At 44.4% G+C, this 25,492-nt stretch overlaps 1 protein-coding gene across 1 annotated transcript in view; it reads right to left on the bottom strand.

Annotated features, from left to right (window-relative positions):
• The window catches only part of UTP20 (UTP20 small subunit processome component), an 84,733-nt gene extending 63,148 nt beyond the window's left edge, over nucleotides 1–21,585 (bottom strand). The window contains exons 1-14 of the mRNA XM_075934286.2: nucleotides 21,367–21,585; nucleotides 14,611–14,691; nucleotides 13,245–13,311; nucleotides 12,482–12,614; nucleotides 11,406–11,594; nucleotides 11,172–11,253; nucleotides 9,108–9,245; nucleotides 8,492–8,647; nucleotides 7,405–7,551; nucleotides 6,479–6,613; nucleotides 5,309–5,386; nucleotides 3,543–3,721; nucleotides 1,384–1,539; nucleotides 796–884 (exon numbers count right to left, since the gene is read on the bottom strand). Of these exons, the coding sequence (XP_075790401.2) occupies nucleotides 796–884; nucleotides 1,384–1,539; nucleotides 3,543–3,721; nucleotides 5,309–5,386; nucleotides 6,479–6,613; nucleotides 7,405–7,551; nucleotides 8,492–8,647; nucleotides 9,108–9,245; nucleotides 11,172–11,253; nucleotides 11,406–11,594; nucleotides 12,482–12,614; nucleotides 13,245–13,311; nucleotides 14,611–14,691; nucleotides 21,367–21,411 (1,675 nt within the window). The 5' untranslated portion in view covers nucleotides 21,412–21,585. The remainder of the gene's footprint in view (nucleotides 1–795; nucleotides 885–1,383; nucleotides 1,540–3,542; nucleotides 3,722–5,308; nucleotides 5,387–6,478; nucleotides 6,614–7,404; nucleotides 7,552–8,491; nucleotides 8,648–9,107; nucleotides 9,246–11,171; nucleotides 11,254–11,405; nucleotides 11,595–12,481; nucleotides 12,615–13,244; nucleotides 13,312–14,610; nucleotides 14,692–21,366) is intronic.
• Between the last annotated feature and the right edge of the window lie 3,907 nt (nucleotides 21,586–25,492).

Genomic DNA, 25,492 nt, shown 5'->3' with positions numbered 1-25,492 from the left:
TTGCAAAGTGCCTTGGGATCCTCAAATGAGAGGAGACACAGAAACATACAGGTTTATAAAATTACATTATACATTTTACACACTAGAGCCAACAAATTATATTTTTATTTCTAAGTGCAATAATTCAACATTTCACGATGGAAGTTTAGAGTGAAATTCTCCTCTGGCCAACACGACAGATCTCCATCTTGAAACACTGCTATCCCTGAATGTGCAGAATGCCCAGTTCATGCCTGACTGTGTGGCATCTTGGTACACGGGGAGAGCACAGCTCTGCCATGTGGATCTCAGAGAATTTTGCTCAACCAATGGTTTTAGAATTATTGTCAAGACCCAGACAGGAAATTCCAGTCCTGGAGCCAAAGATGGTGAACAATGTAGTAAAAAAAACATTATCTTTTTGCTATAAGCTTGTCTTTGATAACCCAGCTTGATTGAGTCTTCATTTCTTGTACTCCCATTTGCTTTCTTTTCTTCACAATCCATCTCTCAAATTTCATCTTTCTAAATATCTTGAAAAGTCTCGGACTTTGAGTCAGTGAGACTTTTGTGGCTCAGGTCCAATCCCTGGCACAACATTTACTTCACCATCCCATTATTCGATGGCATTTGGCATATTTCCTGTATGTTATTTTTTTCCAACTTGCTTTTCATGTTTCATTGAGCAACTTATTAAATCAGGATACAATACAGTTATTGTTCATTGTGATACCTTGTGTCAATAGTATAACTGCCATGTTATGTCTTTTTATGTGACAATAAAAAGTTAATGAACAGGGCATGACTTTAACTGACCTTTGCGGAGCGTTCCTCTGTCAATAGCCAAGAAGAGAGATTCTATAAAACTTGTAACTGGTAACAGGATTTTTTCCTTGTCTATTGGTCTGCCAAAAAATAAAGGTACAAATGTTAATCTTCTTGCTGGAGTCACTAACCTGGATTCTCGCTCATATGTCTCTTACCATAAATATACATTTCAAACAAACTGATTATTAGTACACTACTTTGCTAAGTCAGTTTCGTATCCTAAATCCCATCACCCATAATCACTTTTTAAGTCTTCCTTCCATGAAATGTTATTGCACTGACTGAGCATGCTCTCTCCCTTGAGACTGAAACAACATTCTAAGGACTCAGTTTCATGCCAGCAAATGTGACTTTCTGACCAGGAAAGGGAGGACACCTGCATTTTGTTACCAGCTCTGCCACAGACCGACTGGGCCACCCAGGGCTCTGTGCTGTCATCTCCCTACCTGTACAATGGGGGTAACAATACTTTCCTTGGCAAAGCGTTTTGAGATGTATCTGTAAAAAACATCAGGCATAAACGAAGCAGCATGTTTATCAGATACAAAAGGAACACAGAAGATTTAGCTTCCTTACCTAACATGAGGAAGTACAACAAGGGCAGCCCAGGGATGTGAAAGATCAGTGATGTCTTCATTTTCTGGTAAGCAGATTAGAGACAGAATATGATCCAACACCGGCATGTGTTTCCTTTCTCCATTTCTTTTATTCATCTGCTGTCTCGTATTGGATCTAAAAAATAAAATCAAGTAACCTTTAAAAACAGCAGCTGAACCTTTCTTCCTATGCCATTTAAAACGAAACCAGCTCCTTTTAAAAAAAGGCTAAGCTTCATCTTGACTTGGACAGTAAACCATTTGATGGGATTTTCACAACACAAAGTATTTCACAGTCATTTCTAATGCAGAAGGCAGGAAATGGTCCATAAAAGGTTACACATCAATATTCAGAGGTCAAGCAGAATTTGGAGCTTACTCCTGTGTTGTAAACATGTTGATTCTATTGATTTTCAAGTATTAAAGAATGGTGTCTTTTTTTGCTGCTGTTCTATGTTCATTAAAAGGGATTCCTCCACCTCTCCAACACAGTTGTCAGACCAGCTCTACAGCAAGTGGTTCCCAAGCAAACTCATCGAGTTCCTCAAAACTAAACCAACTTTCCTCCAGAAACAACTGCATATACATCTGAATTTGCAACAGGCTACAAAGCCCTCCAACTCCCAAGATGAAGTTAACTACAGTTTTCCTTTTAATATGTAAGGGCCCTACTACTTGTCCTGATTAGATAGCAGCATGTAGCTATGTTATCCCAGGTGCAGAACTAGGGAAGTGGCTCCTTGCTGCCCAGAGGGAAGTGACTGCAGAAGCTTGTTTTCTGGCATAAATTATTTCCCCCATGTTGCTGGCTCAGCTGCACTGGTTAGTGCATTGGGAAGGGGAGGGGCAGGACCCTTAGTTCCTCCCTCTCCCCACCAATCTGCATTACAGGACTCCCCAATGAGTGGTGCTCTCCTCTTGCCTCCTCTACGGTCAGATGAGATATAGGCAGCCTGTGCAGGGGAGAGTACTCATAAGAAGCCACTGGAGAAAGAGTTCACTAGCACTGTACAATAAGATTTTATGAAATTTCAGTAAAATGAAGCATGGGGGAGAAAAGGAGGAATAATTCCCTCCTCTCTCCAAAGGTAAAAATCAGCACTCCCCTGCAGATATACAGGTTGGACCTTCCTAGTCAGTCACCCTCAGGACCTGACCAGTCCTGGATGATGGATTTTGCCAGACCAGGGGACGTCATTTCTGGACCCCTGCCACCAGCCCCTCCCCAGCCCTGGCCCAGCTGGCAGCCCAACTGCTCCTGGCTCAGGGCAGCAGGCGTGTGGTTGCTTGGCAGCTACCCCAGAGAGCTCCTCCTGTTGGCCCTCTACCGGGACTCTCTAGTCCTGCAACATCCACGCCAGATCACTGATGTTGCCAGGCCAGAGAGTCCCGGTTTAGAGAGGTTCAACCTATATTATGAGAAATGATGAATTATACAAAAATAGCTGCAGAATGGGAAAAACCTGCTTACGCCTAAATGGAAACAAAACACAAATCAACTGTAGGAGCACATGGAATTCAGCCCTACATATTATTTATTATGGCTGCTGCTACAGGTCCTTCATAACCATTTTTGGATATTTATTAGGGCTGTCAAGTGATTTAAAAAATTAATAGCAATTAATCCCGCAATTTAAAAAATTAATCATGATTAATCCCGCTGTTAAATAATAAGATGACTCCAGCTGACCTCGAGCTCTGCATTGCACTGCCCTTTGAAATGCCGCCACGGCGTTTCAAAGAGGCAGTGCTGCGGGAGCCCAAGATCAGCTGGAGTCCCCAGCTGACCCCAGCTCCGCTTTGTGCTGCCCCTTTGAAACACTGCGGCAGCTTTTCAAAGGGGCAGCGCCACGGAAATGCCTGTGATTAACAGGCATTAAAAAATTAATTAATGAAAAGTTAATTCTCCCTGGTATTAATTACAGGAATTAACACGCATTAATTGACAGCCCATATATTTATATTGCAGTGCCACTAAGATATTGAAATCGGGGTTGGGGATCTCCTGTGCTGAATAAAATGTTAAAAGGAGTGACCAGTAGGTGAAGCGGCAGGACTGATACTGTTCTGCTTAGTGACACTACTAAGTTTCCGAAGAGAGTTCCGAGGTAACTACCTGCGGAGTGTGAGGAGACTTACCCTACTGGTGGCGCTCTAAAAACAAGGGGATACTTTTCAAAAGCCATTGAGCCAACAATGGGAGGTTCTGCTTTCTCCAGAATGAGTTTAGCCAAAAGTGCCATGGCCTCATCTCTAGCTGTAGCATCTTCTCCAGAGAAGCAGTCCTCAATGTACTCTAGAAAACGTGGAAGAAAATGCTGAAAGGGAAAAAAAATTGAGAATTGTTCAGCATTGGAGACGTGAGTTCAAGCAAATCAGGAATCCAAGACCCAGGTGCCAGGGAAGCCAAGCTGTCACTGTGTCATGGTTTTCTCCAACACTGATGCATCAGGTCAGCAAGACACTGAGGTCATCAATATCAGGGAGCCTTTGAGGAGCCAATGATTTGACCCAAAGACCCAGGCCTGTCCCAACTCCTGTCTCCCCACACAGCACCTGACAACTTGCAGAGAACCATGCTCCCCACAACTCCATGCCCCTCCTCAGAGTCCTAGTTAACCCCGCTCAGGACACACCTCGCAGACATCCCTGTTCTCCATTTCAGCCTTCACCCGCCCACACAGGAATTCCTCTTCTCCAGCCTCCTCCACACAAATACCAACCTCATATCTACACACTTATTCCTCTCCCCACTTTCCTTCCATGAACACTGAAATTTGCTGCCTCATTGACACCATGAATAAGGAGCCAGAAGCAGAGAGACCAGACCTCAGCTGAGGAAACTGGCCAGCAGCTTTTGGAGGGGCTCTCATTTGTTATGGTAGGAACCCTCTTGTATCCTCCCATTTACTCTGTCTCTTCCATTCATAGAATCATAGAACCATAGAGCTGGAAGAGACCTCAGAAGGTCATCAAGTCCAGCCTCCTGCTCTAGGCAGGACCAATTCCAACTAAATCAACCCGGCCAGGGCTTTGTCAAGCTGAGACTTAAACACCTCTAGGGATGGAGACTCCACTACTTCCCTAGGTAACCCATTCCAGTGCTTCACCACCCTCCTAGTGAAACAGTTTTTCCTAATATCCAACCTGGACCTCTCTCACCACAACTTTCCTCTCATTCAAAGGAGGAACTCGCTTAAAGTACCAAGAACCTCTCTGTACATTCCTTGCAATTTTCCCATCTCTCTGAGTATAAAAAAGGATCTGGAAAGAAGTGACAGACACAACCTAAAGTCCCCAGACTTCTGACACCTCCACTGAGACACCACCTCTGTTAACCAATCTGCCATGAAAGAGTCACAAAGACCACAGAAAAGATATTGGAGAGTGTGTGTTTGGGGTAGAGGCTGAAGGTGTGCAGCCATAATGGGCGTTCAGTTCATTTCAAAAGCAAAAACAGCAACACGACCCTGACTAGAGACTACTGCCATCTCCCTGACTCGGGTACCATGTCTTCCTCTTCATTAACACTGTAGGAATCCTCCAATAAACCTTCTTGTTAGTCTTTAAAGTGCTACATAGTCCTGTTTTTCGTTAAAGAAAAGACATTTCTGAATTGCCATTTTCATTCTACTGGTATTGACTAACAGCCTCTTTCATCCCCATCAGGTCAACGTGAAGACAGAGAAGATGAAGAGTTCAAATATACCTCTCTTCTTTTTAAATGACTCATCTTAGGAAACAGATAGAAACATTATGAATTTGACAAGTGTGATGGCATTCCTATGTTCAGCATTAGAACAGCTCCTTGTCAGACCCATTTTCCCCACCCAAAACACAACTCCACCATTGCTCATCTGACTACAAACTAAATAAATAAATAAGTGAACGAAAACGTCACCTACCTGCTCAAACTGATTAATTGAAAACAGTGTTTTGGAGAAATCCAAAAGGAGGCTCCTTTCAAACCTACTTCCAAATACCTGTTAAATGCAAATGAAGGATTAGAAGGGGCATATAAGCAACAAGTGCTTTATTTGTTCATGAAGGGAATCAAGACATATGGGCTATGTTCCTCCAATGCGTGCATAGTCTTTCTTAGTGCTGAGAGGAGTTACATATAAATACCTATCCGTTCTTGACCCTGACAACACTTTACGCACATAGGGAACTCCAATGCTCATGAGTAACTCCTTCGAGTTCAATGGGATTACTCATATACACAGGAGTATACTCAGGACCTGGTCTTATGGGAAGAACATGGCATATTTGCCAGGTTTGGTAGATAGAGAATTAATCCAACTAAGCCAAAGACTGCACAGTCTTACTAACTCCTCCAGCCTTATTTCATCATTAACGCATTTTTTTGTTTCCCTTTATGTATCCCCATTGCGTCGTTAAACTCTGCAAATCTATGTTTCCTACTGTGCAACTAGTTGCCCATATTAATTACATTATATGTAGGGTAACAAACAAAAATGTAACTGTCCACAATAAATAATGCCATCTCACATAGACCTCAATCAACAAAACAGATTTAAAAATAAGCAAACAATAGCAAAGCAGCAGTATGTTTGGGTCCAGCGGCAGCAGCAAGGATGTTGTAATATATCTCTAATTTGCTTTAGAAAATACTGCGACCATTGCCAAAGGGCCTAATAAAATGGCCACCCACATCAAAGGAGGAAGCACAGTTTAATGGGCAGGTCACCAGATGGGAACCTGGATTTTAATCCCAGCTCTATCACGGACCTGCTGTACAACCTCAGGCAAATTACTTCTCCTCTTTGTTTCCTTCCCTGCTCTTTCCTACTTAGACAGGGACTGTCACTCACGACAGGGCCTGGCATAAGGGCACTTCAATCTCAACTGGTTCCTCTACCCACCACTGTCATACAAATAAACAACAGACTTGGGCTTTGGATCAGTCGCTATGCTGGCCATGTGCATAATTAAGGCAGGGAGTGCCTGGTACCCCCTTCGTGCAAAAAAATTGTGAGTAGCCCTTTGTGCAGTAATCAGCTCGTTCTAGAGACTGGTCAGTGATTCTTCAGTTGCAACAGGCACTGCGTTACCTTCTCAACGGTTTCCTTAGTCACAGCATCTGGCAGGAAAACATTCTCAGCGAGCAGCAAAACAGAAATCACTTTAAGCAGGGTCCTACAGCAAGGGGCTGAGAGATGAGGGGTTTGTAACACAGCTGCTAATGTCTGCAGAATGAGAAAGAGAGGGAGGGCGGGGCAAAGTCACATGCATCCCAGGACAAGGATTCCCTGCAGCAGTGCCCCGGGGAGGAGGTCTCCGGTGGAAGTGCTCTTTCATAGCTGGCCCAGGCTGCTGCCTTCTCTGCAGCAGCACAGCCCCTTCAGCAACCATGGCCTCACAGGGTCCCCCGCAGCAATTTCCATGATTGCTCCTCCCGCCTTTCTCACTGGAGAATTCATTTAGCACAGGACACCCATAAGATCACAATGACAGGGTCAGCATTATATTAGACAGGGGAATTCCCATGGATTTCCTGGGGGGGGGGGGGCTCTGAAAGGCTGCCAAACTGCCCCAACCCAGTTTCTAACCCTCGGTGCACCCACACAACCAGAGGGAGTAGGCGCATGGGTGGCAAGTAACGTAGGCAAGGGAACTGCCTATGATTTCTGCCAGCCACCTAGGAGGGCAGGGGCTGCGATACTGAAACCCAGCTCTCCAGCTGGCCAGGAAGGATTGGGCTGCTGCACAACTGCCTCAGGCTATTTGACCAAATCGGGAAGGGCGGGGCCATGCCACCCACTGGGATGGGGGGACACTAAGAGGACTGGGGGCAGTAACCTTGGGTGGGGGAGATTGTGGAAGGGGCAGGACCTCGGGCGGAAGGGGACAGGCGAGGGTTTGCCTTCCCCAGCTGGGCCTTCACCTACCACCCATGAGTAGGTGAGAGTGTTGCATCTGCTCTGGTTTCCCACCCTCCACCTCTGTGCACAGCAGCCTAAAAGATGGTCTGACCTACCTCACAAACTGCTTCAGGTTGAGCGATTTTGGCCCCACTTGCATGTTCTACTAGGATCAAATACACTTGCAATAGCCTTTCAATCTGTTCTGAGCTTTCACAGCAGTTGGCCTCAGTTATTTTCTCCTGCAACTCTACCACGGATTCCTGCAAGAGAGTTTCACATGACTGATCAGATCCTGTCACAGATAACACTAAGATGAAGCAATTCAGGTAACTTCATGTTTCACTGGCCGGATAAACATTTGCTAGCTTTCTTCTTCTGAACCAACAAATTAATCTTTCACGGAAAAGGCAAATGAAGCCAAATGGTTCCAAATAATCCAATAATTAACATCTCGTATCTCTTGGACCGAAAACAAACGTCTTGCAAGATGAAGTGCTCCTTCACAGAGAGCTTACAGATTGCATAGAAAAAAAAACAGGAGAAGAAACAAATGTGCTTAGCTACACGTGAATGCTTGGAAGTCCATTCAAATCAAAACTGATCTCAGTAACTCCACTGACTCCTGTGGTGAAATTATGGCCCTACTGAAGCCAGTGGGGGCTTTGCAATTGATTTCAATTGGGCCGTGACTTCACCCTTGTTGCATACTTAGTGAGAGACCAGAATCTGATCCAGGGAATGTAAAAGAATGAATTACATAAAACAACTCCTAACAGTGGAAGAGCAAAAAATACTATTATGCTGGTTGGAGTGGGAGGAGAGTATGAAAAGGATTTTCAGTGGCTGCTAAAACCATGGCAGGGAAACAGTGGCGACTTTTCCCAAATCCCATTCCAAACTACACAGAATAACTACATCAGTTCAATAACCATTGGATAAGGGGAGCCCAGAATGTAGGGAGGTTGAGGGGCTTCCCCAGTGGCGTAGCGGACAAGGTACCCGCCTCCAGAACCCCTCCCCCCAGGACAGCCACCACCAGCTTGGTGATGAAAAGCCAGGCTTCCCTCCTTAGTGTGATATTTATTTTAATGTTTCCACCAGAGGCAAAAAATTACACAGCACACACCCTTTCTATAACACACAGAAAACGTTATTCTTGGGGGGGCAGAGGGTTTCAGCTTCTCAGTAATGAAAACTTACTTCCAAACATTTGAAAAGAATCTCAAAATGCTCCTTATGGATATGCATTGCCGCTGATTTTACCATATGCTTGAAAGCTTCTCCAACAATAATCCATGGGAGTTTAGCTTCAATCTCTGTAACTGGACCCAGTTTTAGCAGAATTGATTTTATAGCCTGTGGAAAGAAAAGGCCAGTTGTGTCTTCATGCTTAGAAAACAGATGACTTAGAAAATCCTTTAGCTTTAGAATTTATTCTTAATTGATGATGTGATGATTTTTTTAAATATTCTGAGGATTTGGATTCTTTATAAAAGTGGTGGAGTTTTTTTGCTCAGTACTGAAAATTTAAATCAAAAATTATTTTATAACTTCTAAACCAATGCACAGAAATGCACATCACACACAAATATTGCCCAGGAATGACTAAAAGCAAAAACTTAAAAAGTCACCTTTACAGAGATATCATCACATATATTACAACAATAAACTGAACAATTTACATTCAAAATCTACTGACATGAACAGAAAGACACCTATTGCTTTCAAGGAGTAAAGATTAGGCTTGTGATGTGCTGTATCAGGGACACTAAAACTTTGTCATTTTCCAGTTGGCTTGTATGCTCAGGATGTTTACCTTCTCTGCACAAGAGTGAAACATGTTCCTGACACCCTTGCACATCTCAAAGAGTAATTGTCCCACACCTTCTACTTTTTCTGGGTGCTCTCTCAGGTCAAGAAACATTAAATTGAAGAGCGTATTTTTATCAGAAACCTACAAAACAAAACCCACAGAGAAAAAGTTATCTTCAGTTCTAGTTATCAAATGGAAAGAAATAACATGACGCCTGACAGCACCATCTTATTTCTTTACTCTACCCTCTAACAATTCAAACGTGTTATCGCTGTAATAATGTAATGTTAACTGAATGGAGCGGAAGGGTGAATGGTGTCACTCAGTATATTTCCACTAACAATGCCCATTCAAATCAATGGGACTTATGCACATGCTGAAGGGCTTAGATGAACAAGGATGGGATTACTCACATGCTTAATGTTAAGCACATGCCAACTCTTTGCTGAACTGTGGCCATACTGAGATGTCACATTGAATAAATGGTATTAAACTAGTCATTGGAACACAAAGGACTGTGCTTGGATCTAAGGAAGGGACTGGATCATTGTAGTCAGAATTCAGTAATTAAGTCCTCTGCCTGACAATGCAAACAGACACAAGACCGTTGCTTGAATTTCTGCCCAACATTTTCAAAATCCTGCGTTGGGGTGCCCAAACTGTGGCTCCTTAAAGGGGCTTGAATTTTAGGGATTAGGAATTGACACTTTCTGAAAATCAGGCTTCATTAAGGTGACTTAAGTTGGGCATCCAAAATTCAAGGTGCTAAAATTCTCCACTTTAGAGAACCCTGACTTCTGTACACAATGGTTTAATCAACATCATCAAAACTAGGGATGTAAAATTTCAATTATTTGGCTAATCGAATAGTTGATGCAATTTCCATCAACTAGTCAATAAGGGTGCCTCCACCTCTGAAGGGTGCCTCCGCTCCAGGGCTGTGGCTACACTTCAAAAACGAAAGTGCTGCAGGGAGCACGGGACCAGCAGGGGACTAACAGTTCCCTGTGCTCCCTGCGGTGTTTCAAAGCAACAGCACCGCATGGAGCCTGGGGTCAGCGGGGGACTCTCAGCTGGCCCCAGGCTGCACACAGCATTTCGAAGCGGCAGCAGAGTGTGAAGCCTGGGGTCTGGCCCCAGGCTCCACACAGCGCTGCCACTTGGATGCACTCCTTCCTCTCCCTCCCCCCTTGCTGCCTCTTTCTGATAGAGGTAGCAATGGGGGTGGCGGGGAGTGGGGGAGAAGCAACTAGTCAACTAGCCTGTCAGCTATCCAATAAGAATTTACTTATAACATAGTCAACTAGTCATTCACATCCCTAATCAAAACGATAGCAGTTTAATGTTAATTTGGCTAGAAAAATTATGTACTCAGATTTTCTGCACTCAGATGAAGACGCACAGAAATTGTAAATAATGCAGCAAGCAGTCTCAAACCATTATTTTAAAAAGGCACTGGCTAGGAACCCAATCCTGCTAGGACCAACAGAACTCCCTTCTCCTTATCAGGGATTCTACAGAAATGTGGAAAAGGTGACCATAAGCACTTCAGTTTCACGTCTCTTAAAAAAGTCATCCATATTGCATATTGCCTGACAGTGCTTTTTTGTGATGGTACTGCCGGCACCTCCAGTCAGAGCTCAACAATTTTTCCCCTGGAGTACCAGCACCCTTTTTTTTTTTTTTTAAAACAAAAAGACCCACTATTGCCTAAGCCTGTGAGTTGAGGAACACATTCCATTCCCATCATGCTACATATAAAGTTAAGTCTCCTATAAAACATTTGCCACTGTATAGACCAAACCAAACCCCTCATAATGGACAGAATGCTAGTTCATAGAATCATAGAATCATACAATAATAGGACTGGAAGGGACCTCGAGAGGTCATCGAGTCCAGCCCCCTGCCCTCAAGGCAGGACCAAGCTCCGTCTAGTTTGTGGTTTATTAGCCGCTTAGAGGACAGCCATCCTTATTACGCATAACAGCTCTGTTTAATATTGTTTAACCTGAAGCCAGGGGCTACTGTGGAAAGTTGTTACAGTCATGTTAGTAACACATCACCTACCTTCCTCATTAGAAAGGTGAAGCTTTCTGCAGCAAAATTTCTGATATGTGGTTTGTGGTGTGCCAATAAGGTGCTGTATAAACTACAAATACAAAAGGCAATTAGAACCATTCAACTCCAACTCAGCTAGCAAGAACTCATCAGTAATTACTTTGTTAAAAAGACAATTAATTTTGAAGAGTAAGAGAGACATTTACTTTAAAACATAATCTGACCATAAACCATAAAGCTTACCTATATATACTGGCCATATCCTTCACCATCAGTCTCCACAGGTATTTGTACAGGTAGGAAAGAGCAGTAAAAGCCCATTCTAGCAGCTCTGTGTCCTGGGTATCCAATAAAGTGGTGATGGTCAGAAAAAAGGCTTGAAAATGAGGGTAGAAGTCTGTCTGTAGGTCTCGAGCCAGCTGTACCACTAGGCTAGATTTCAAATAACAAAAGTCAATGTTGGTATGTTCAAAATGCCAAACACCTATATAAGCTATACTGCCTGATTGGGCAACCATGCTGCCGATTAAAATGGCTCTAGTGGGTGAACAGTATGCAGATTTTCTGGAAGAAAAACCGTCTCTGTCTCATATGTGAACATCTTACAAAGTAACAAACTAATCCAGGAACATCTGGGGCATAAACTCTGGCAGGTGGCAGAGGGAGTAGCTCTACGTGCTGCGGCTGCTCCTCCTCTCCCTCAGCTGGGGGAACAGCCCCACAGTGAAGTGCTTCCTCTGAGGCTTTTGGGTGGTGTCTGGGAGAGGCATGGAGCACAGAGCCATGTGTGGCCCCGGGACCGGGATGCCAGGTAAGTCCACATCCCAACCCTCTCACACTCAGACCCCGCAGCACCCTCCCTGGCCCAGCAAATTCTTTACTCTGTTTCCCAGGGTAGGTTGGATTAAAAAGGCTTATGTGTATCTTAAATGAAAGGGGTTTTGGAATGGAAAACTAACCAGCCAACCTCTAAGAATTTTATCTTTAGGTGACATTAAGAGTGAGACTCAAACCCAAGTGCAGTCATGACTGTACCAGTGACACATATGTGCTTACACTAACATGCCTCTTGGATTGTTACAGAGATGTGTTTGGTTATATTCTAGGAGTATTGTTGAAAGTAAGCCCCAGTATTAGAATCCTATTATAAAAGACACAGAACTATCACTGGTATGGCGCTCTCTCAGTAATACGCATGCAATGCAATCCTTTCTTCAAAGATAACAAGTACACGTACGCAATGTTTTGGATGTGATTTACAAGCTTTTCACCCTCTCTCGACAGAAAGGTACTGAATTTATTTTACAATGTGTACTTACTCCAAAAGGGGCTGATACGCAAGACTGTTTTTGACTTGCAGATGAGTCTTCAAGCTCTGCACTATGGCACCCTGATAATACACCAGCTGGTTGAATGACTGACATTTGTTGGCCACTTCTCTGTAGAATTTCACTGTGCAAAATACAAAGGAACACTTAAGAAATGTCCCATAGGTAATGGTAAACATAAAGGACTTGAAAGAAAGTAACACCTCCCCATCCAAAAACCACTGGATTTGATGGAAAGACTCCCGGTGATTTCAATGAGCTTTGAATCAGGACCCTAATACCCGTGTGTTAAGATATAGATATTTTAGGTAAGCAATCTCCTTGAAAAGTATGACCACATTATGCAAAGAGTGCCTGGGACAGGATGCTGGGCAAAGGGTTGCAGATTCAGCCCTCTGTCGTGCCTGCTCTTCATTAGAAGAGCAAATGAGAGTAGGATGGAGATAACCTGGCCCTAATTTAGGAAGCAGGGACAGCTACTGCCTCAATAGCATGGGGCTGCATAAAAGCCCCAGAGGAAAGACGACAAAGGAGGACAGGAAAAAAGGAGAAAGGCAGAGAGTAGAAGCAGGGAGATTGCTCTCTGCTCCCTCATGCTTTCAGACGGCAGTGGGATACATGGTGAAGCATTGGTAGGAAAATGTTTTTAAATAAACTGCAACAAAGGTTACTGAATCCAGGATCTCTGGGTGACTTTCTGGAGCGAGACAGGAACAGAGACAATGAATTATAAACAATTGCTATGAAGAGATACCAAAATGCTGTGTGAGGTTCAGTTCTCTCCATTTCTGCAGTCCTTCATAAAAGTAGGTTTCAACCTCCTGTCAGAAATCAAGATCATGCATTAGCTAAACAGCCTTAAATAAAAACGATGCTTTTAATATAAAATTAGAAAGACGACTCAATAGATGAGGCATTTGATTGTGCTTTAAGTATTCATTTGAGAGATATAGAAATGTTGATGACTTTGCTTCAGAACAGCATCGATTACTAAAACACAATTAATGCTTCAAATATATGGCCAGATGATACAAAACCAAATAAACTCCTGACTGTTTTATTATCCCAGAGAGATCTTTTCAAATTAACACTACTGATAACATACTTTGAGATTCGACTATAATTTCACAATATATTAATTAAATCCCTCACCCTACACAGACTTACACAAGTGCTTATTAGGAATGTTAAATACCATGTATTTTAGTAATCTTGTAGCCGCAATAATTTTTAGCAGTTGCATAGTTACTAAACTACTCCCAAGGGGTAAGGCTGGCAGCCAGTGCACGCTTGGCACCACTCCCAAGGAACCCCCTGCCACCCTGTGCTGCTGCCTCTGTATTAGAAGTAGCAGCCAGGAGTGGCAGGCACAGTCAGTTTACAAGGGGAGCCGGTTAAAAAATCAGCTCCACATGCAGACCAGCTTCTGCCTGCTGCCCCTGTCCATGAGCTCCCCATGGACAGAGGCTGCACTCCCCATGGATATAGGCTGTGCCAGTATCCCACCTGCCCCCGCCCCTCTGCGCTGCTGACTCTATAACAGAGGCAGCAGCACAGGGATGGGGGGCAGGCTGTTCTGCGGGCTCTGGTGCTCATGGGGAGCCAGCTTTTGAGCTCATCCCAAGCACTAGCTCCCACTTGCCCCCTGCAATGCTGCCTCTAACGGAGGCAGCAGGGGGGACAGGTGGCTCCATGGGAGCTGGCTCTCCATGGACACCAGCTCCCACCTCCCCAGCTTTGCTGCCTCTGATACAGAGGCGGAGGAGGGGGTTGTGTGCAGTCAATGGATTAACCATTTAAATGGCTATAAACTAATATCCCTAGTAAACACTGTGCGTTAATCCCATTAAAATCAATGGGGCTATGCACCATGCATAAAGTTAAGCATATGTATATGTCTTTGAGGGATCTGGACCTTACTTGATCCATTATTTTTCTTCCCTAATAAAAGCTCCTAAATGCTTAAGACATTTTTGAAAATGGCACTTAACTATCTAAATAGAGCAATGCCTAAATACCTCTAGAAAATCTGAAATTTGGGGAATATAGATTTCTAAAGTGCTCTGAGGGCTTCGGTCAAAAGATGTTACAGAATTGCCAAATTATTATACTCTTCTCACCTCAGCATAACTCCCCGTCCTGTCAATCCGATGAATAATATCGATATTAACATTGCCTAAGCGTTCAGAGAAGGTGAGAAACTGCAAAACAAAAACTAAAGTCAAATGTTTCCTTTGCTCTGTTTATTTCAGAATTATCCCTTTTAAATTAGTCTCAGTGACGTGCACTATATAACTGAAAACATTGACAATGTTTCCTTTAAAAGCAAACAGTGTATGCTAGAAATTCAGGTTATGTAAATACAACTGTATGTATACACACACACACACACACACACACATATACAACAGAGAGACAGACAGACAAAGTTTTATGTCAATGAAATCAGTCTTTTTGTTTGTTTAATAGGGGAAACTGTTAGAAATATTTGCCTGAGGTGTTTACAGCCAAACAATAAAGTACCTCTTAATAAGGAAACATTTAGGTTTCATTTTCTAAGTGGGGTGGAGCACACTTAAGCAAGCTAAGGCCATAAATGTAGGGTACGGAGGAAGGTAAACATTAGCGGGTTTAAATTAGTACAGTTTCCTGTATAGTGCTGTTCTAAGCAGGGATGTAAGCGTGTCCGGCAACCAGACCTCCGCCTTTGGAACCATTTCTGAATTTACAAATGGACTTTATTCAATTGCTTAAATGTCAATCTTTTAAATAATGTGCTGGTTATTGTTTGCTTGTTTTTGGAACGGGTAGAAGCTTATCCCTGCAGGAAACTTGATGACATCACAGTAGCTAAGAAACTTCTAAATCATTACATCCAATCATGGAAAATATACCTTGTAATCTCCAGTGATAAAGGTACCCACTTTACTGGGCAAATTGTTAAAAAAAAAAAAAAACTGGAAAAGTACTACTCTACCAAACAAGCACTGCACTGTGCACGACACCTGGAGAGCGCAAAAGCAGTAAAAAGATAAAACAGAATTTTAAAGAACAAACTTGCTAAAATATGTAAAAACTCTGGCTTAACATAAATAGTAGCACTTCCAATTGCCCTAATAAGCATAAAAGCCACTCCTAATCAGAAAACTGAACTCAGTCCACATGAAATTGCATGTGGCCAACCTATAAAACTGTTAAGCAGCCCAAACATTAACCTGGCTGATGCCACACTCGTTAAAGGAAGCATAGTCAAGTATTGTCAGGAACTTATAAGGTGTATACAGTCTTATCATTCACAGGTTAAGGACGCCTTCCAGGAGTCCCTGACTAAGCCGTGCCATAAACTACAACCAGGAGACTGGGTTTGCGTAAAAGTTCACAAGCAAAAAACTGCCCTGGAACCCAGGTGGAAGGGTTCCTACCAAGTCCTTCTAACCACCCATACTGCTGTAAAAAGCAAAAAATTGCCCACTTGGATTCACGCCTCTCACTGCAAACTGGTTCCAGCACCTACAAAGGTTGGCCCCAACAAGAAGCACCGCAAACCTGGTACCAAAGACCCAGGTCCAAAAGCAGATAGAAATCACCACAAACCTGGTACCAGAAACCCAGGTCCAAAAGTAAACAAGGATCAGCGTAGGCTTGGTACCGGCAATCCAGGCCCAGAAGCAAACAAGCCTAAAAAACCAAGGCCAAGGTACCAGCTGCGGCCCAAAAGAACCTGCCAGCGATAGGTGAAGCAATCTACAAAGTCCTAAAAAACAGCCAGCATGAGGCTGGACAAACAATTCATGTTAAGCTTATGCTTAGTCTTGTTTTTAATACCTAGCAGTTATAACCTATATGGTTCAAATGTATTTATGCTTTTAATAAACCAAGTTTCCCAAAAATTTAATTCCACAGGTTGCTAAATATGTGCTCACAGTCCTGTACATTCAAAAGAAGGTATCCCAATAATTCCAGTCTCACTAAACAACACTCAAATAAATGGCACACTGTTTAGTAAACTAAGCCAAATAGTACTTGGCAGAATAAAGGGTTTACTAACCCAGGGTATATCCGCCTAGCCTTAACCCCAATTGAAAAGTACTGCTGAACATGTAATGGTTCAGAAGCCAGGGTAAAAAAAAAAAGCCCAAACCAATGGCCCTAAACTATGTCCTAGCTAGTAAGGGCGGGGTTTGTGCCTTAGTAAAAAAAAATGCTGTGTGTATATTTCTAACACCAGCAAAAAAGTAAAAAAAAAAGTCTCAAAAATTAAAAAAAACTGTGAAACGCCTAAGGCAGGGGAAAAACTGAACCCTCTGGAATTGGTTGGAAGGCTGGTTTAAACATGTGGAAACTTAAATTTTGCAAAAAGTAATTTTAGTATTGGCTATATTCTTTTGTGCTTATTGCTGTTTCTTGTTAATCAAATGCTGTATTTCTTGTATTCTGAAAAACACAAAACAGACCCTTACCAAAGGAAATGTAAAACTCATAATGTTAAAATAAAATAAGCAGAGAAAGGAACAAAAAATGTACATAAATACTTTAATGAAAAATAAAGGTATAAAATGGTTTCAAGGTTAGCCTTTAAAAGGCTAAAAGGGGGGAGTTGTAGAAGCTATTTTATGTTTAGCTAGAAGCCATCTTGTATATCAGAAACCATTTCAGCTTTTCTCTCAAGCACGTAAACCAGAGTAAACTTTCTGTCACCCTGTGAGAAGAGGCCTACAGGATAGGCTATTGGTATGTGTTAATTGGGCTGGTTGGGACAGGAGATATACTCCCTTGTACCTGTCCGCCATCTTGTTGATAAGGCTTTGTTTTTCCAAATTTAATTGAGGATTTCTGTAATTGGATGCCCTGACGTCAGACTGTTTGGCTAAGGGTATAAAGATACTAGGATTGATTGTATTAGCAGCCTTACTGGGCCCGGCTCTGCTGTAACCACGTTTGGCTCATGCTGTGCTTTATTAATTAATAAAGCTGTTTGTTAGCTGCCTAAACACAGAGGAGCGTGTTTTTGCTTCGACAGCGTGTAGCCATTTACACAGGCAACTGATAAACTCATGCTGTTATTCAAGTGGTTACACATAGCTCCCAGTCCAGCTCCGGAGAAGGCAGTTCCCAGTGCACACTGACTTCCAGCAAGCTGGTTTCCACCCCATGTGTAACTGCTGAAGCTTTCAGTGGCTACATGGTTATACAATTACATGCATTTCCAAATCCCCTGTTCTAAGATATACCACAAAGCTGGAGGAAGGGGAGAGGGAATGACCAAACCTCAGCTCCAGAGCTACACGCAGCTCTTTTACAGTTGAAGTGCAGCGCATTTAAGACCTCCATTGCCCCTTCACCCGTGACTGGGGAGAGGAAACTTGGGCCTTCTCCCCTGCAGTGAGGCGGTGGTGCTAGAGGCTTCTGCCCAGCAGGGAGGGGGAACTAGGCATTTCAGCCCCACAGTAGGCATCGGCAGGCTTCATCCCTGATATTGCTGAAGCCCCAAACCCCATCAGGCATCTCGCATGGGGCTGAAACCTGTCGTCCCACCATCCTACCGCAGGGAAGACGCTTGGAGCCCTGGCAGGTACACCCAGCTCTTGAACCTCTTCAGATTACTGTATACAGCTGAAGGAGTCAGCATGTTTGGCCACTCTTGCCATAGAGTGTAATCCTTACTGTAAATAATGCCCATCTAGAGCCCCATAGTCTTCAATGGATAGGTAGAGAGAAAGAAAGGGATAGGAGGGGGAAGAGAGGGAGTGTGCATGCAAGTTCCCATTAGCTTGCATGATCTCAATGAAAGGCTGATTATTAACTAGGGATGTGACGGACTAGTCAACTATCCAATAAATAAATGCTTATAAGTCAACTATCTAATAAGTCACTCCCCCCTCTTGCTGCCTCTATCAGAAAGAGGAAGCGGGGTGGAGTGGGGATGAAGAGGAGTGGGTACTTCAAAGCAGCAATATCACCTGGAGGCTGGGGCCAGACCCCAGGCTCCATGGAGCACTGTGGCTCTGAAACACCACATGTAGCCCGGACATAGTTGGGGTGCCCCCAGGCACTGTGTTTCAAAATGGCAGCACTGTGTGGAGTCCCCAGCTGATCCTGGGCTCCATGCGGCACTTTGGGCTGTTGTTTCACTTCAAAGGCGAAAGGTGGAGGCGCCCTATTAAATAGTCGATGCAAAATGCATCGACTATTCGATTAGTCAATTACTCAAAATTTAACATCCCTATTATTAACACAGTATAAGATTTTATTAGTAACACACAAACTTTTTAAAACATGTTCATTAACATGTTCATAATTTTCTTCACTTATCAGAACTGTACTCATCTACATCAGTCTATAAAAACATTAATGGACTAGTTATATTTCAGTGTAAAGAATCTGTCCAAAACAAAGTTACAGCAAGTACAGTATTTTGCATAATTCAACTAAACACTGTTTTAAATAGACACTGTTTTAAAACACAATTTCTGACATTTTTGGTAAATGCCTTCCTAAAATATTTTATTGCGGGTTTTCTCATCCTATTCTGTAAATGGGTTTTCCTGGCTTTTTTTTCAGCAAGAGAAGCACACTGACCAACTTGGGAGACAGTGAAAATGACTATATGTGGAATGTTGTTGAATATAATAAAACTAGAAAATTAGTAGAATTTGGTTTGTTTTGGTATCTCCGCTCAGTTATACCACTGCTAGATATAAAGCTTTCAGACAAAAAATGAGTTGATGCCATCTCTTTAAAGATCAGTTATGTCACTTACAAACACATTTTAGGCTATTTACATTAAAGAGATTATAAGGGATGTTACATGCTGGGGACCCGAGTCACCCCAGACCAGGGAATTTGCCAGACCAGGGGCACTACTGGCTACCTACTGCTGGCTCCTCTCCCTGGTCGGGGTTCCCCATCCTGCTGCTGCCCTGGGAACTCCGGCCTGACAAGGCTCCCTGCCTGCTGCCGCTGGGGATTCTTCAGCCAGGGCCACCTGTCCACCGCAAGCCCCATTCAGCCACTGCAGGCCCTGGTACCTCCAGGGGTTCCTTAGGGTTTCCCGACCTCGAGGCTGCCCAGCCACTGCCTGCCCTGCTGCTGTGGCTTGGTTCTGTTGCCCCCGGGTGGTTCGGCCACCGACCAAATGACCACCACTGGGAGGTTCCCAGGGTTTTCTGCCTGGCACCACCAGGCCAGCCTTCTGTCAACTAGGGACTCCCAGCTGTCACCTGGCCCCGCCACCAGGGTTCCCTGTCTGGAGCTCCTGGGCTGCTGCATGGCCCCACTGCTGCCAGGAGTTCTCAGGGTTCCCTCGCCCGGCTAGTCCCACTGATGCTGGGGGTTTCCCAGCTGGGGCGGAGACTCCTAGATGCCATCTATCCTGGCAAGGTTCCCTTGCTTAGCCACTGCTGGTCCAGCTGGGACTCTGCAGACCCTGCTCTTCCAGGGCTCTGTGGTCCAACAACATCCTTGGCCTTGCCTCCCAGATTTGGGAGGTTCAACCTGTACTCACTTTTCCCTAGTGTAGGCAAAATGGTGCTCACATGAAGAAGCATCCATGAACTCAGAAACAAGGAAGAACCTACTGCTTTTGCTCTCCTATTCTCTAAAAGACCCCCAAGGCAAAATTGCTGCTTTTTGTTCCTTCTACTCCACAAAGTGAGGTGGGGGGAGGAAAAATTCCAATAAAGCCAGTTGTAAATAGCAGAGGGACAAATGAAATGCAGTCTAACAGGAAAAGGGATAGTAATAGAGATGTAGCTGTGTTAGTTTGGTCTTGCTGAAACAAAAGTCAGGACTGTGCAGCACTTTAAAGACTAACAAGATGGTTTATTAGGTGATGAGCTTTCGTGGGCCAGACCCAGTTCTTCAGATCAAATTGTGGAAGAAAATTAGAATGACCATATATCCCAAAGGGATACAATCCCCCCCCCCCCAAAGGGATGTTAGCAGCTAGTCAGATAACTAGCAATTACTTATCAGTTAATAATCCCAGTACCTCACAACATCTTCCTCCCTTGAGTGCTCTGTATTTAAAACGCGTATGGACAGGTTGGCTCAGTTCCTGCTCTCAGGTGGGAGTTTTAAATGAAACGCACAGAGGGGAGCACCCTGTCACCTGGCTCTGCTGCCTCTGTATCAGAGGCAGCAGCACCCGGCAGCAGGCAGGAGCCAATTTGTGCAGGGAGCCAGTTCCGCCTACTGCCCCCATGCTGCTGCCTCTGATACAGAAGCAGCAGTGCGGATGACGGGGGGCCAGGGCGCACTAACTGCCGGCCCCACCCCCTGGGAGGGGAAGTATTTTAGTAACTATGTAACTAAAAATTGGTGCAGTTACGCAATTACTAAAATAAACTATTTCTAACCTCCCTACCTAGGAAATGCCCAGCAGTATTGGGGTAATAAGTGAACAAGAAAATCAGTGCGATTAGATTACAACCTCTTCACAGCTAGGATTGCCAGGTGTCCAGTTTTGAACCGGACAGTCCAGTATTTGAGCTTTCTGTTCTGGACACAAATTGAGAAAATAGAAATGTCCGGTATTTTCTCAATCCGATGGAATGTAGATTGTGATATAATGTTAAGTGTGTCCGGGATTTTTGCTGAAACCATCCGGCAACCCTATAAAATCCCAGCTAGGGCTGCGTCTTCAGGGCCCAGCGCAGCATGCGGGCCTCGCAACAAGCCCCCCAAAGCAATGACGGGGGGAAGGGGCAACAGCTTGGGAAAGACGCGGGTGCCGCGCCCCTCCCGTCCCCTCGCCGGGCGCAGCTCGCTAGCCCGCCCCGTGCTGCACCGCGCCGCCTGCAGCCAGGGCCGCGCTCCGGGGGAGTCTCAGGCCCCGGGCGGTGACCGGGCGCGGCGCTGCCGGGGCGGCCACTCACCCTGTGCGTGTTCTCGGCCTTGTGCGAGGGGCGTTTGGGCTTCATGGCCCCGCGCGGGCGCAGCAGCCGGGACCCCGACACACGTGCGGGCCTAGCACCTGGGCGCCGCCATCTTGCCCGAGCCGAGGGAGGGAGGGAGGCGGGGAAGGGGCGGGCACTGCTGCCGCTGCGGGGCCGGGTGTGGGGAGCCCGCCTGCCGCCCCGCCTCCACCGCGCCAAGCTGCTTCGCCGGCCCGCGGGGCGTCCTGCCCCAGCAGCCCCCGTCCAGCTCGCACCCCCGCTCCCGTGCGCGGTGCTCAGGGCTTCCCCGGCTCCTGCTTGGTCCCTGGCAAGTGCTCTAATAAGAGCTGCCGTGCGAATTGACCACTGAGGCAAGAGCTAGCTCAACAGGATTCTTCAGGCCACCTAGTTGCTTTTACCTCAGGCGGATACGTTGACCTAACTTCAGGGCACATACATTGTTTACAGCCCCGAGCAACGTAGCAGGGTCAAGTGAATGTTTGTACACCAGGCCTTAGCCAAATATAGTGAACCTGATTTACAAACACCAGTGGAGGTTTTTCCTAACTCTGAAATGTTCATACCCCTGAACAAAGCATGATGGTTGCTCTTTCAAAAGTTTACAATTGAACATTGACTTAATACAGCGCGATTGCATATAGTAAACTTACCATGATGAGGAAAAAATGCTCCTTTCCCCCCTTTTAGTAGTTTATGTTTAACACAGTATTGTTTTTATTTCTGGTTCCAAATGAGGTGTGTCTGTTGACTGGCCAGTTTCTAACTCTGGTGTTTGTAACTCTGAGGTTCTATTGTATAGCACAGGCTTACCCTTGGTTATAAAAGGTCTACTTTGTAAATAATAAGTTATAGAAACCTGAGGGTTTTCTGTTTTGTTTTAAATAAAATTAACATACTTACTTGAGATACCTTCATATTCATTTTGGGCAGGTTGGTATTTCAAGCACTGAATGCATACACCATTACTAAACAAGTATTGTTGGGGTAATTAGTTGGTATGCATACCTACTATATTTAGTTTGTAAAATCTTAACTGTAAATTAATTTAGTTTCACTATGTTTATTTCTGTCCATCTTAGGTACTTATAAGGCCCTTATAATTACAAGTATTTTTATACCTCACAATCTTTAACATACTGATCCTTCCAGCATTTCAGTGAAGTGCTATTATCCTAATTTTCCATATGGGGAGCTGAGGAACAGATAGGTTAAAAGTCTCACCCAAGGTTGCAGAGGAAGCCAGTGAGGGAGATTTAAGTTAAGTCCCTCCTCCACAAGACTAATGCCCTCACTACTGGCCCTCTCTATGTAAATATAGTGATTGATTATCTGAAATAACATAATGGCACTGCTAAAAATAGTTCTCCAGTACAAATAGGTGTTTCAATGGAAGACTCTTTGTATGTGCATGTATCCCATGTTTGATACTGTTATTGTGCTATTTGCATAATAGCATTTACATTGCATTTTTGCTTCCCAATAAAGAGCAAAGTTATAGGTATCAAAAGAAAGACCATGCTGAGACACTCCCAGTACATGGCAGCCTGCCACTGAATCAGAAATGTACAATATGCTATTGACGCATTAAATGTTGCATTCCTCCCACACATGCTTTCAGGGTGAAACCTTTTGTAGATCTAGATACTTGGGTGTCAAGTTGGGTTGCACTTGTAAACTGTGCCATGCTACTAAACTTCTGGAAATTGCTGAGGTAGATGTGCTAAATTTTAAAACTCCCCATCTCTCCAAACCTAACAATCCTCCCCCTCCTCCATGCACACACACAATATACTCATTTAGGAAGGCAATTGGGTCCTGCAGATAATGCACTGGAACCTGTATTCTAGTCCCAGTTTGGACATTGGCTTGCTGTGCATCTGTCCAAGTTGTGTTGCCTCTTTGTACAACTGTTTCCTTCTCTTTTTTCTCCAATGGGCCAGAAAAATATCTCGGGCTGGAGATATCTTCTACACTGGAGTGGGAAGACTGACCTAAGATACACAACTCCAGCTATGTTAATTGCATAGCTGGAGTCGATGTATCTTAAATTGCTGTCCACAGAGTGGGAGGTGCTCCTCTAGGCTTCCCTTACTCGTGAGGAGCAGGAGTACTGGCACTGATGGTGACGCCCTCTGAGCTTGCTTTAGAGTGTCTTCACTCGACCTGCTAAATCGAACTTTGGAAGGTCAATTGCAAGTGTGGATCTTCCCGATAGTGTAGTCACACTCTCAGTGAGTTGTTAGACTGTCAGCCTGAGATTTGAAAGATCTGGGGTCCATTCTCACACACTTCCTGTATGCTTTAGACCCAGCATGTAAAGTTAGGTTTATTACTATGAATCATATTTATTACAGTAAAGATTAAGATTGAATGTATATTATGTACCAGGTGTGATTCCTCTGTCTGTCTACACCTACTCACTCTAGCTCTCTTCAAGCTAGCAGGGGTGGGCAATAATTTTTGATGGGGGGGGGACACTCCAAGATTTTGGAAAGTGGTCGAGGTCCGCACTCTTCCATGATATTAATGGAGATGTGGGGTCTGGGATGGAGGTTGGGAGCAGAAGGGAGATTGGAGTAAGAGACTGGGGTGTAGGAGGGAGTCTGGAAGGGAGTTGGGATAAAGCAGGTGGTAGTGACCTAGGGCAGGGGACTAGAGTGCAGGGGTTTTGGATGTGGCCTAGGGTAGGAGGGGATTGTGATTTGGGGCAGGAGATTGGGGTGCCAGATCTGGGAGGAGGTATGAGTGTAAGAGGGGGACAGAGGGTTTGGTTATATTGAGTGTGGGGGGGGGGGGAGCAGAGAGTTGGGGCAGAAAAGGGCTGGGGTGCCAGAAGCAGGCTGCGGCCAAGAGACTTACTTGTCAGCTGCCAAACTAGCCTGCCTGCCTGCAAAGCTTAAAATGTTTCCCAGCCAGCCAGCCTGCTTGCCTGGCCACGTGCTTCATGAATAACTGAGCCCAGGAGAGGGAGGGTGATTCTTCTTAGCTGCTGTTATTCTAACAATGTGCTTGGGGCAAGGCAGCTCCTAAAACTTCCCCCTCCCCTCTATTTTTAAAACAGAAAAAGAGCCTTACAGCTGGGAATGTGTGGCAAGCTGAGGAGCCTGCCTGGGGCTCCCTGCTGCCTCCGTGGGCTGGATCCGGTGGCTTGGCGGGCCATATATGGCCCATGGGCCATATTTAGCCCACGCCTGATCTATAGGATCTATACTGCTATTTAAACTTGTGCTACCACACTGAGAGCTAGAATGAATATGTGTACACCAGCAGGAGAATCACATCCCTAGTTTGTTATATAGACGTACCCTATGGGCCAACCAAAATGGGGCCCACGGTACTAGGCACTGTACAGAGAATCCGTGTCTCAATGAGCATACAATATTGCCCTGTTGTGAGGACAAAGACACTAAGCAAGGGAGCTCAGATACTGTGCTAACAGGGGCTATATAAGTAACTGAGAGAGATATGTAAAAAGCAGATGATTGTATTTACTTGTAAGATCACAATAACTTTTTATTTCTACTTTTTATTTTATTTCTTATTTGAGTCTCTTACTGTGTAATTGGGACTTTTGCTATTTACATTCATTAGGGACCTCCTTGTATAAGGCCCAAATCCTTAAAGGAGTTACATACCTAACTCCAATGAATTTTCTAAAACTCACTTTGTAAACTGAAACTCTGATTCAATATTCCCTCTAATTTTTTCCACCCATGTGTGGAATAAATTTTGTGATGCACATCAAGGCATGTGCAAATGTGTACTACCAATAGAAACACAAAGCTTAGCTGTGGGTGCTCTGCTAATCAGGTGGGTGGCATTTGAATGTCTCCTGAGCGGCCACATAAGCCCACAACTTACAGGGAACACTGCTTTGATTAATGCTAGAGATGATAACTGGGCATCAGTGTTCCCTGTAAGCTGAGCACTTGGAGAGATTCAAATGCTGCCCAGCTGATTAGTAGAGCACATACAGAGTCCAAAGCCAGAAGCATGTGTTTCTACTGGTGGTGTACATCTGTACATGCTTTGGTGCACATGATAAAATTTATTTTGCACATGAGTGGAAAAGCTTATATGGAGCACTGCTGGGCACATGTCAGAT

Source organism: Pelodiscus sinensis, chromosome 1 (assembly GCF_052426305.1).
Source record: "Pelodiscus sinensis isolate ZL-2025 chromosome 1, ASM5242630v1, whole genome shotgun sequence".
NCBI lineage: Eukaryota > Metazoa > Chordata > Testudines > Trionychidae > Pelodiscus > Pelodiscus sinensis.
The sequence above is the reverse complement of the archived record's forward strand: the minus strand, read 5'-3'. Positions and strand labels throughout refer to the sequence as shown.